At 40.0% G+C, this 12,448-nt stretch overlaps 1 protein-coding gene across 4 annotated transcripts in view; it reads left to right on the forward strand.

Annotated features, from left to right (window-relative positions):
• atp8a1 (ATPase phospholipid transporting 8A1) overlaps positions 1–12,448 on the forward strand; it is a 358,923-nt gene that overhangs the window by 54,547 nt on the left and 291,928 nt on the right. For all 4 annotated transcript variants that reach the window (XM_063043220.1, XM_063043222.1, XM_063043221.1 and 1 more), the window contains exons 2-3: positions 2,744–2,858; positions 10,958–11,057. In XM_063043220.1, coding sequence (XP_062899290.1) covers positions 2,744–2,858; positions 10,958–11,057 — 215 coding nt within the window. The remainder of the gene's footprint in view (positions 1–2,743; positions 2,859–10,957; positions 11,058–12,448) is intronic.

Here is a 12,448-nt window from a genome sequence, read left to right on the forward strand (position 1 = left end):
TCTTGCCCTCTTCTGGCTCTCGTAATTTCATTCTTAAGCTCCTACCTGCTAGCCTTATAATCTTCTAGATCTCTATCATTACCTAGTTTTTTGAACCTTTCATAAGCTTTTTTTTTCTTGAGTAGATTATCAACAACCTTTGTACACCATGATTCCTGTTCCCTACCATTTTTCCCTGTCTCATTGGAACATACCCATGCAGAACGTCTTGCAAATATCCCTCAAACATTTGCCACATTTCTGCCGTACATTTCCCTGAGAACATCTGTTCCCAATTTATGCTTCCAAGTTTCTGCCTGATAGCTTCATATTTTCCCTTGCTCCAATTAAACGCTTTCCTAACTTGTCTGTTCCTATTCCCCTCCAATGCTATGGTAAAGGAAATGGAATTCTGATCACTCTCTCCAAAATGCTCTCCCACTGAAAGACCTGACAGCTGACCAGGTTCATTTCCCAATACCAGATCAAGTATAGCCTCTCCTCTTGTAGGGTTATCTACAAATTGTGTCAAGAAACCTTCCTGAACACACCTACCTAAACCCCTTGCTGTAGGACGATGCCAATCAATATTGGGGAAATTAAAATCTCCCCCAACGACGACCCTGTTATTATTACATCTTTCCAGAATCTGCCTCCCTATCTGCTCCGCCATGTCCCTGTTACTATTGGGTGGTCTATATAAAAAAAAAACACCCAGTAGAGTTTTTGATCCCTTCCTGTTCCTAACTTGCACCCACAGAGACTTAGTAGGCAATCCCTCCATGACTTCCGCCTTTTCTGCAGCCATGACACTATTTCTGATCAGCAGTGCCATGCCCCCATCTCTTTTGCCTCCTCCCCATCCTTTCTGAAGTATCTAAAGCCTGACACTCTTAAGCAACCATTCCTGCCCTTGACCCATTCAAGTCTCTGTAATTGCCACAACAGCATAGCTCCAAGTACTAAACTCATCCGCTTTGTTCATGATGCTTCTTGCATTAAAGTAGACACATCTCAAATCATCAGTCTGAGCGTATCCCTTCTCTATCACCTGCCTATCCTCCCTCTCACACTGCCTCCATGCTTTCTCTATTTGTAAGCTAACTGCCCCTTCTACAGTCTCTTCAGTTCAGTTCCCACCCCCCCAGCAATTCTAGTTTAAACTCTCCCCAGTAGTCTTAGCAAACCTCCCTGCCAGGAGGTTTGACATTGGATAATTCAAGTATGTGACAGATGGAATGTGACAAATCTGATTTAAGTGATATAGAAAACTGAAGTTAAATTTCATTGTTCGTATAGGGTGAACCATGGAAAATATTTTGTATTTTAATTAAGACATAGGGAAGTCAATTAAATTTAGATTTGAATGTTTTGTACATTAACAAGCAATTATCCTCCTATAGACAAACATTTTGTGTTCTTCCATTCTAGGGACAGTAATAAAGTTGATGCTCCCTGCCTCTGAGTGTCCTATCCATTCCTTGTGCAATACTTTGAGGGATGTACAGTACTTTCCTGTGACTAGGGAATTAATGGAGTGTTGATGACTTTGTATGGTTGCATAATTTCACTTCAACTTAACGGTAGCTAAATTTCTCTTCAACTTAATGGTAACTGTTGTCTATCTACCTTAGCAAACTGTATTTCTCATTCTGATTCTGGAGTCTGCCTTAGTTCCTCCTTTACCATTGATTTTCTGTCTTCTAATATGTCCCAGGCATTTTAAGATTTCATTTTCAAGATCAGGTCATCACTAGCTAAGCCAATATTTATCACTCATCTATAAGTGTTATATTATCGTAGCAACGTGATCTTATGGAAAGCAGGAAAAAGGATCTTCAGTCCACCAGGCCTGCAACAACCATCAATTTTACATTAATCCAGGGTTAATCACATTTGATCCAATGTTCTTGAGTAGGTAGAACTGCATCAGTGTTTCTATTCGTCCCATGTGTGTTGTGGATGGGAGGGGTGTGCATAGGTGAGATTAGAAGATAAATTGAAATTATCCCATATGACGAAGTAGCATAGGAAACATCAGTAGAGATTTGCATTTGAATACTATTGTATAATTTCTATAGCAGACGATAGTTGAGACTTCAGTCCCCACATGTAGATGAATTCAAAGAAGTTATACATTAATGCATGTGTATGGAGTATAGAAAATTGTCATTGTTTTTTGAATAAAATTGATTCTTTTAAGACTGCTAAAACAATCTAGATTGAGGTCATTCAGTCCCAGAGGCGGTCTCTAGAGTCAACATAATCAATTTTAGTATCTTCTCACATCTACTAATTTGCTTGGAGAGCTACAATTTATCCCTTCCCTTAAACTCCTTTTCTGGGTCCAACTCATTGTGAAGAAAATTGATGGACACAAGATTGTGTGTTTTGTTTGGGTCTTCATTCTGTCTGTATGATTCTCTGAAGGAAGTATTTGTTTTCTCACCTCATGCATTTGTCATTTGTTTTGTAATGTGCTTTTTATCAACAGTATTGCCTGTATGCATTCTCTGTATCTGTACCTTAGATAAAATTAATCACTTTTTCAGTAAACGAGGAAACTGCACATAACATAGAGGAAAAAAATTGTGTTATTGGAAAAGAGCCAACATTATTGAGAAGGCAGATAGAAAGTTGGTATTATAGATGCCTAACATCACTGAAGGAAGCCATTTATTATGTTCTGACAGAATTGTAGGCATTACCCAATATATAGGTCTTTACGTTTTGAACATCTTACATTTTCTTCCTTTTTATATAGGTTACGAGAAAGCTGAGGATACCTCTGAGAAAACCTCACTAGCTGATCAAGAAGATATGAGGATAATATTTATCAACCGACCTCAACTAGTAAAATTTTGTAGTAACCATGTCAGGTAGGATTAACTTTAATTGGCCTTTGGTTGAAAATCTGAATGTGATGTTTTTGTTTGCTATCAGGGCTCATTATTCTTTGTGTAAATATTGCTTAGTGTCGTATATCATTGGGTTACGATGTTTCAAATTCATTGTTAACTCAGTGTTATTTAATACAAGTCCATTTGATCAATATTTGTCATAAGAGAATGTGTCATACAAATAAATGGCTCTTGTATGAATTGAAAATGGTGCTTATCTAAATGCAAATTGTTAGTGGGATAATTATAGTATTAAAGCCTTATTGTGCTAGCATTCAACACAGCCAGTGAGCATATCCTGCTTAAGCTGGCATCTTTACACAACCTTCTTTTAAAAAAAATCTAAATTCTATGCTATTTTCCCCCATATACTTTTGAGATTATTTTTCCCATTCCAGTCTTCCCAGTATTTGAATGAATATTGTCATTGACCGAGAATTTGGAGTTGGCAGTGAGTGGTATTGTCATCGTTGACCTACAAAGGAAGAATTACACTTAACCTTTTGCACATCCTCCTATCAGTCTTTATTTGAACTTGCAGTGGTGAGGCCTTGTGCCACGGTAGAGCCTGTTTTGGGGGTGGAGGTAATGGGGAAATGAACACACCGTAGATTGTAATTTGCAGCTCGATCACCCACACTTTAAACACTCGTATCTGCTGTCTTCCAGTGAAATACCTGGCAAATCCTTGCACTCCTTGTTGGGTTCCTTAGCTAAACTCTGGCACGCTATATCATATTCTGCTGGTGGACTTCCACTTGTATCAGTGGCTTCACATGATTTTACAGAAGTCCCAGCTTTGATGGTCTTGTGCCGCTACTGCTGACAAATATTCTAGGATGCACTGGGACACATCCTAAGTGATGTAACCTAGGGTCATCGGGTGCTTCGGGTCTTTCAGCATCAGGCATTCTTGCCCAGGCGACCCAGGCGGGTTGATCAGGCCCTGGGTCGTGTCCTATCAGCATTGGTCCCGGGTCACATCTCTGGAGGCTTGCTCAGCAGCCTCAGTGACGGTCCTGATGCACTTTTCTTTGGAGCCCCTGTAATGCCAAGAAGAAAGTAGTTTCTGCACAGTGAGCAACCAGCAAAACCTCTGTACCCTGCCTCTATAGCTTGCATTGTGCTGTCCACCCTTGCCGCTGGCACTGATCTACTCACTCCTGGATTTTGCTTTCTTGTGTTCAAATGCCTCATCAATCCAGTCTTTCCAAAAAAAAACCGTCAGTTCTACCATGACCACCTGCTTCAAGGTTTCTGACAATGACCATGTCAGGCCTCAGGTGTGATGATGTAATGAAGTTGTGGAACTTTAATTGCTTGCCAAGACTGATTTTCAGTTGCCAGTGTGCCGCTCTGGTGAGCAAGCTTGCTGGTGATCTAGGCAGAGGCTGTGGTTGGTCTCCAGCTTTGACAGAGCCCAATGGCTTTCTGGATTGACGGGGAGTGCCGACTGTTAATGGGCAAGGAGGTGCTTCCTGCCACTGCCTTCAGCACCTGGTCAGGGCGCCAGCGGTAGTGGCCTTCGCCAGGGCGTTTTGGCAGCTGCTGACGATGTGTTCCAGGGTGTCTCTGCCAGGGCAGAGAAGGCATGATGGTGCCTCACTTTTAACTCAAGCAAAAAAAAAGGATAATGCAGGAAACACACACACAATGCTGGAGGAACTCAGCAGGCCAGGTAGCACCTATGGAGAAGAGTAAACAGTCGAAGTTTTGAGCTGAAACCCTTCATGTTGAAGAAATTATTGTATTTAAGACAATATTGGAGATTTAAAACAAAATTCCTCAATTCTGTTCTAAAAGGACATCCCTCTATACTGAGACTGTCGCCTCTGGTCTTAGACACTCCCACCATAGGAAACATCCTCTCCACATCCACTCTGTCAAGGCCTTTCACCATTCAATAGGTTTCAATTAGGTCACCCCTCATTCTTCTGAATTCCGGTGTGTACATGCCTAGAGCCATCAAATGCTTTTCATCAGACAATCAGTTTAATCCTGGAATCATTTTTGTGAACCTCGTTTGAACTCTCTCCAGTTTCGGCACATCCTTTCTAAAATTAAGGACCCAAAACATAGAAATCTACAGCACATCACAGGCCCTTTGGCCCACAATGCTGTGTCGACCATGTAACCTTCTCCAGAAATTGCCTAGAATTACCCTACTGCATAACACTCTATTTTTCTAAGCTCCATGTACCTATCTAACTGCTCACAATACTCCAAGTGAGGCCTCACCAATGATTATAAACCTCAAAATTACAAACGTACATCCTTGACTTTATATTCTAGTCCTCTTGAAATGAGTACTAACATTGCATTTGCCTTCCTCATCACAGGCTCAACCTGCAAATTAACCTTTAGGGAATCCTGCACAAGGACTCCCAAATCCCTTTACACTTCAGATTTTTGTATTTTCTCTCCTTTTAGAAAATAGTCAACCCTTTTATTTCTTTACCAAAGTGCATGACCATACACTTCCTGCCACTTCTTTGCCCATTCTCCTAATCTGTCTAAGTTCTTCTATAGCCTCTCTACTTCCTCAAAACTACCTGCCCCTCCATCTATCTTCATATCATCTAAAAACGTTGTAACAAAGCCATCAATTCCATCATCCAAATCATCGAGATTTAACATAAAAAGAATCTGTTCCATCCAGACCCCTGTGGAGCAACTAGTCACCAGCAGCCAACCAGAAAAGTCTCCTTTTATTCCCACTCTTTGCCTCCTGCTAATCAGCCACTGCTTTACCCAATCCTTCTTGTAACACCATGGGCTCGTAGCTTATTAAACAGGCTCACGTGGCACCTTGTCAAAGGTCTTCTGAAAATTCAAGTACACAACATCAACTGATTCTCCTTTGCCTCTCCTGCTTGTTATTTCTTCAAATAATTCTAACAGATTTAGAAGGCAAGATTTTACCTTGAGGAAATAATTTATAGTTATTTTTCACCTCACTACTTTGCTGGATTTTGAGAATTTAGTAGTTTTTAAAATTCTGAATAGTGTGATTACCTAGGATATTTTAAAACTCAGATGTCTGTGACAGTCAGTTGACAGTGTTCTGAGAAAAGAACCTTAGCTTGAGACACCTCAGTCCTCCTCACCACCTGAAGCCTGATCTACCTCACTGAGTTTTGGCCTCTTAGTTCATTCAGTTCACTGTATCATTGGTATCTTGCCTGACTTGCTGAGTTCCTCCAGCTGTTTTTTGTGTTGCTAACTCTAGCAAGGATGTGGTTGCATTGAAAACAATGTAGAGAGGTTCACCTGGATGTGGCTGAGAATAGAGCATGTCAGTTACAAGGAGTGACCAGATAAATAGGGTTTGTTTTCCGTGGAGTGGGGAAAGGTACGGGGTCCTGAAGTATACAGAATTCTGAAGGGCATAGGTAGGAAACTTTTTCCGTTGGCAGGTCGCTAAAATTTGTTTATAGTAGGGGCAAGAGGTTCACAGGGGATATAAGGAAGAATTTTTTCCCCCACTCAGACTGTGGTTAGAAGCTGGATAAGAGTGGGTGGTGGAGGAAGAGGCTCTCACAACACTTAAACTAGCTAATGAAGCACTTACTCAGTAATGTACAGAAGGCCCCAAACTAAATATTAGTAAATGGGATTTGTACAATGGATTGGGGGAGGGGTGTGGTTAAAAAGACCCTGTTCCTGTGCTGCATGACTCTTATGATTCTGAATGTAAATTCGCCCCCATTCATGGTCCAGCATCGTGAATGATCTCTCCTGCAATTTCAAAAGACACCGGCGCTGAGGTTTGTCAAGATACTTCTTTTCTCTCCAGTCCTTCTGGAGGGTCTCTGCCCAGAATGTCGATTGTACTCTTTTTCCATAGATGTTGCCTGCTCTGCTGAGTTCCTCCAGCATTTTGTGTGTATTGCTTGGATCTCAACTATATCTAGTTTTTCATCACTGCTCACTCTATTTCTTTATTAGTTCCAAATACAGTTGCATTGAAACACACTTGTCCTTGTTTTGCCCATTTAGTTAGTCTAAGGCATTTTGTGCTTTGTTCCTGTTAGCTTTGCTTATAATGCATGCTTTGTTGTGTCATAGGAAATTTTGATAAGTGGGTCTCCATGCCATTGTCAGTCATTACATCTGTTATTTAAGTATATAAGGAGCAATATAGAGTTCCAGAATGGATCTTTGTAAGGTGTTGCTACTCAGATTCTACTGATTTGCTCACTGCCCCTTACACCACGGGCATTTAGGGCGGCAATGAAGGTCGCCCATCTCTGGCGGTGTTCAGGGCTTCCTTCTTCATGTCAACAGCTTCCTCTCAGTTTCACTACTGTTAGTCATACGAGACCCGGATGGGGTCTCTGGAATACCATCACACTCAGATACAGAAGGATTCTTCCTTGCCGTTCCGTAACAATTTTGTTTTTCTAGTCAGGGTTGTTAGTCCTGAGCTGAGCCACTGGAACTGGACTTTTAGTCTGGCCTCTACCCTTTGACCTGTTTGGTATAGGTGACCCTACCAAGAGCCAAGCATAAAGCCCTGTCTCCATAGCTCATTGAAGTATGTAAGCCTCCAAACCACGACAAGGTTGTATTCTTCTTGGAGGTCCACTGATTTGAGTACCTGTGAACTGTTCCTATTTTGCCTCTTGCTGCTCTATGTGTTCCTTAGACAGACTAATAATATGCCTTTAATTCATCTGTCTCTTGTGAACAACTCAACTAAATGCCTTCTGGAAAATCCAATAAATAACAGTCAGCTTCAATCCCCTATTCACAGCTTTTGGGCATCTCTTCAACAAAGATTATTATTTATCAGAAACTATCTGTTCTCCCAGATGAATTGAAAGTTTGCAAGATATTTGATCTCTGTATCCTAAATAAAAAAAAATTGTGGTACTTTGTAGACAATGCATGTTAGACTAACAGATATGAGATTCTGGTTTTCTCAGTTCCATTGCTCATGGAGAAGCTACATTTATGAAAAATCCAAAAGAATGTTTTTTAAATCAAGAGAACTTGTGGGATATTATAGTTTTGGCACTGGGTAGCTTCTCTGTTACAATCTTCAATCTCCTGATGAAAGCTATCTTTCCTGGGGATTCACCACTTCATCATTTTCTTCTTCACCATCATATGTGTGATTCCATTTTTTTTTTTGGTGACATCTTGCATGTTCTTTTGCCCATTATTCAGCAATTTCTGGATTCCCAGTGCAACTATTCAGCATTTGTGAGTCTTTCTGTTTTGAGTATCACCACTAATCATTTTTGTGGCTTTTGATTCTTTACAGTTAAAGTGCTGATTTTTGCTATTACTTCCACAATTTTTCTTGTGCTTTTTTTATGCACTGCCTTTGTGTGCTTTGTATAAATTCTCCTATTATTGTCAATATCTGCACTTTTATATTTGCCCTAGTTTAAGTAAGGCAACTAAACTTCTTTCAGTTTGAGTAAGCCCCTATCTCTTGCTGTCATATAGTGTCTTTCGTTAGTGGAGTTCTTCTCTTGATATATAATCTAGTTTGCATAACACTTTTTTAATCTCTCTGGAACTCATTCTGGAGGTAAATTCAGGCAGTAAAATTCATATGCTTAAAATATGAAATCAGAAATGATATTTCATATGATGAGACTTTGTAAACATGGAATTCCATTTCAAGGCAGAAAATTTCCTGCTGGGAACATTCAATTCAGACAGTATTTGTGGAAGAAAAGCTGCTGTGTGGCCTGTTTTTTTTTTGTTTCCAGCACTTTTTCACATTTTGTTTCGATTTCCAGAACCTACCTTTTTTTTTAGCCAGCTGGGTGTAGTGACATCCACACTGGACTTCAAGGTGAGTGGTCCCGGGTTCAAATCTAGCCGACTCCTTGCATGGTTTCCATCTGTGCTGGGTTAAATGTCGAGCTAGCAACTCAGCCTCGTAAATAAAAACAGACAAATGCTAAAGAAATGGCAAAGTTACTGTCTGATGCACCACAAGGCACAAAGAGGAACAACAACAACAATTGTTGATTTTCCCCTTCCTGGATCCACCTATGGCCTGCCAATTCTTGCTACACGCTAGCCCTTTATGCTGGCTATCTTTCCATCCAGAGTGTCAACCCAAAATATTGACTGACCATTTCCCTTCATTGGTGCTGCCTGATCCACTAAGTTCCTCCAGCTTTTTGTATGTTGCTCTGTAATTTCAAAACTGATTACTGTGCTTTTGAATTGGTTCTTTTTCAAAGAACGTTTCTCGCTTGTTATGCATATACTTCCCGAAGAACGTCATATGTCTAATGATCTTTAATTGTCTTTAAAAAAAACTGGTTTTGTATATTGCCCCTCACAATTCAAAGTTACTCCTTTTTTTCTAGCTAGTTATGTGATGTTATAGTTAACTCCTTAATCCCGGTACTAGTGTTCTGCAAAATATTTCAAGTTGGTTTACAATTTGTCCTGGTTTACAACCTTGGAGAATTTGAATATTTTTCATGTCTTTTGACTAAAAAAAAAAGTTACATCATTACTGGATTTATGCAAGCCTTTAGAAATGATACCCAACTTTAGCATCTGAAAAGGGAAGGTCCACAGCATAGGATTTTTGGACGGCTTTTTTCAGATTGGTAGGAGGCATAATTACCCACAATGGTGGCTACAAAATTGGTGTTCCTCCTGATTTGTCTTTGCAGTGATCTTTTGACACTTTGTCAATTGTGGGGCTTTTATCAAAATGGGAGCAAATAGATTTCCTGCCATTTCTCAGAATTAAGCCATTATCCTTCAAAAGCATGCAGATTTCACATTTATTTTTGTGTAACTTATTTAATAGCTTGGAGAACAAATTTTAAAATGTACTTAACCAAGCTTTTACATTTGACCTTAAATAATGTGACTGATGGAAGAGATCTAATATCTAATTTTGAAAGCAGTTGCTATCTCGTCTCATTTTATCAGAAAGATTTACATGCAAATTAGTGTATCTTATAGTCTATTGCTTCGTATTCAGCTGTTATGATTTTAAAGCAGTGTCAATTTATTAGAACTACAAACTGCTTACATAAATTATTTTGTAAAACATAGGTGACAGATTGATAGATGCATTTAATTTGAGTTCAGGTACTTTCTGAACAAGGGAGTACGCAGTAGTACTGAAGAAACTGGGTGCGGCTAACAACAGGGCACAGGTTTAAGGTGCTTGGAAGTAGGTACAGAGGAAATGTCAGGGGTAAGTTTTTTGCGCAGAGAGTGGTGAGTGCGTGGAATGGGCTGCTGACAACGGTGGTGGAGGCGGATACGACAGGGTCTTTTAAGAGACCGCTGGATAGGTACATGGAGCTTAGAAAAATAGAGGGCTATGGGTAACCCCAGGTAATTCCTTTTGTTTGGCGTGTGCCTGCGTGCGTGCGAGTCTGTGTGTGCATGCGCGTGCGTCTGTGCATGTGCGTCTGCGTGTCCGTGCGTTTATCCATGATGATGTCTTTTTCATGGCTTTTACAAGGCACGGAGCGAGAGAGAGACTGTGTGGCGCGCCACTCCCCACACAGACATTTTCGCAGTATTTTCCCTTTATTTTACGAGGTCAAGTTGCGATCTCGACACTGAACCTGGCACGGATGGAAAGCGTACTCGGGAGCGGACCCGGCTAGTTTCAAACCCGGGAACCTCCGCTCCCGGGTCCGGCGCCGATGTCGTTGCGCCACCAGCCGGCCTGTCCTAGGTAGTTTCTAAAGTAAGTACTTGTTCGGCACAGCATCGTGGGCTGAAGGGTCTGTATTGTGCTAAAGGTTTTCTATGTTTCTATGTGGTTAATTATTAAATGTCTTGGATTCCTGCCATAGTTTGAGAATTTAGCAGATTGTGAATTGAAGCTGAACTATAAGGGCCTGCAAATAAATAGTTAAGTGGATCAATTAAAAAAAAATGTCCAGAGTGATCCAGCATTTCTTCATCCTCTGCTGTGTCTGCAAATAATTATGGAGTTATTTCTGAACATTTGCAGCTATATACCTAATGAAATGGTTTTGATATTCCTTACCACCCATTGCATCATTTAAGTTGATTCGAATTTGTGCCTATTAGTTTAATGTCTTGACTTTTTCTTTGTTTCTCTTTAGCACTGCAAAATATAACCTGCTTACATTCCTGCCAAGATTCCTCTACTCACAGTTCAGAAGAGCAGCAAATTCATTTTTCCTGTTTATAGCCCTTCTGCAAGTAAGTTTGTTGGTTTTAATAATTTATAATCATATTCTCCACTTTCAGAAAGTAATGAAAAATAATTGTAGCCATTACTGAAATGCCATTCTTCCATGTCACCCATCGACCTGCCCTCCAAACACTGAGGTGTTCAAGCTTATCTTTCTGATATTTTTGTACTGACTATTTTTAAAATACTGTTCAAATACTTGTCTGAAGGGCTTGAGGTGCTAGGTTGTGAAGGAAATGGCAGATCCAGGCTTTCCAGATGCACATCTAGATGCAAAATATGATAAAAACAGCTCAGTAAAACTTAATGGCAAGTTACTTAAATGTATGGAACATAAGTTTATTAGCTAAGCCATACGTGATAATACCAAATGCGTGAAGTAACTGCAAGTCTCTGTTTGTTTTCTGCTATTCAAACAAGATAGAATTTGAATGGTGAATGTGAATATTTATGTAAGGAAATGTGAATTGAATGAGGAAATGTTTGCACAATTAAATGATGTTGACACAATTTTATACCACCCTGACCAGAAATTAGCTGGGACACTGACTGTGACCTATTATAGTAAGTATTTTAATGTCAGGCACATATGGCACTGCATTTTCGCACTTAATCTATAATTAACCCAATTTGAAATCTAAAACAAGTTTACATTTGCTATGGGATGGAGAGGTTTTGTTGAGAGCCAGAGTAACAAATGCAGCTAAAAAGGTCCCGAAGACATGGTTTATATGTTCCATAAGGGAAAATTGGCCAACATCTTAGTAAGCGTTAATGCAAACTACATTTACTGATTACGTTTGTACTCTGTGTTGAATTTGCATATTATTCTTGTGACTCTTTGGGTTTGGTCCATGTCATCTCATTTTTTTACTTGCATCCTAAGACTTGTGGGCTGCTGGCTGAACAGGACACTGTAAAATGGGGGAAGGGGGGTGTTATGACTGTGATTAAAGACACCTGAGAGACATTAAAGCTGGTGATATACAAGTGTTTATTCATTACACCAAGGCGGCATCATTCTGGGGACACTCTCGATAGAAACTCCCAAACCCAACGGTATATCACATTTTTATACTCTTAAGGTCAAAGGTAACAGGCGATTAAATGCATTTCAGTAGTTACAATGACATTGTTTACTTCATACTTTGGGTTGACAAATGGTTCCTTTGAGATACATAGTGGAAGCACATTGTAATTAATAAGACGCCTCTTGGTCCAAACGTCTTTGGGAGAAACTTAGTTAATACAAGCATTCTAAAACCTTTTGACAACCAGAGAGCCAGATACCTGAAATTAATGTTGTCAGGGTTGTCTCTGAGTACGTGAATATGATAGGTACACAAAAACTATTGGTTGCCTATACCTGTGACCATGTTTGATATGCTAGGTGACAACT

The sequence above is a fragment of the Mobula hypostoma genome, chromosome 3 (assembly GCF_963921235.1).
Source record: "Mobula hypostoma chromosome 3, sMobHyp1.1, whole genome shotgun sequence".
Lineage (NCBI taxonomy): Eukaryota > Metazoa > Chordata > Chondrichthyes > Myliobatiformes > Myliobatidae > Mobula > Mobula hypostoma.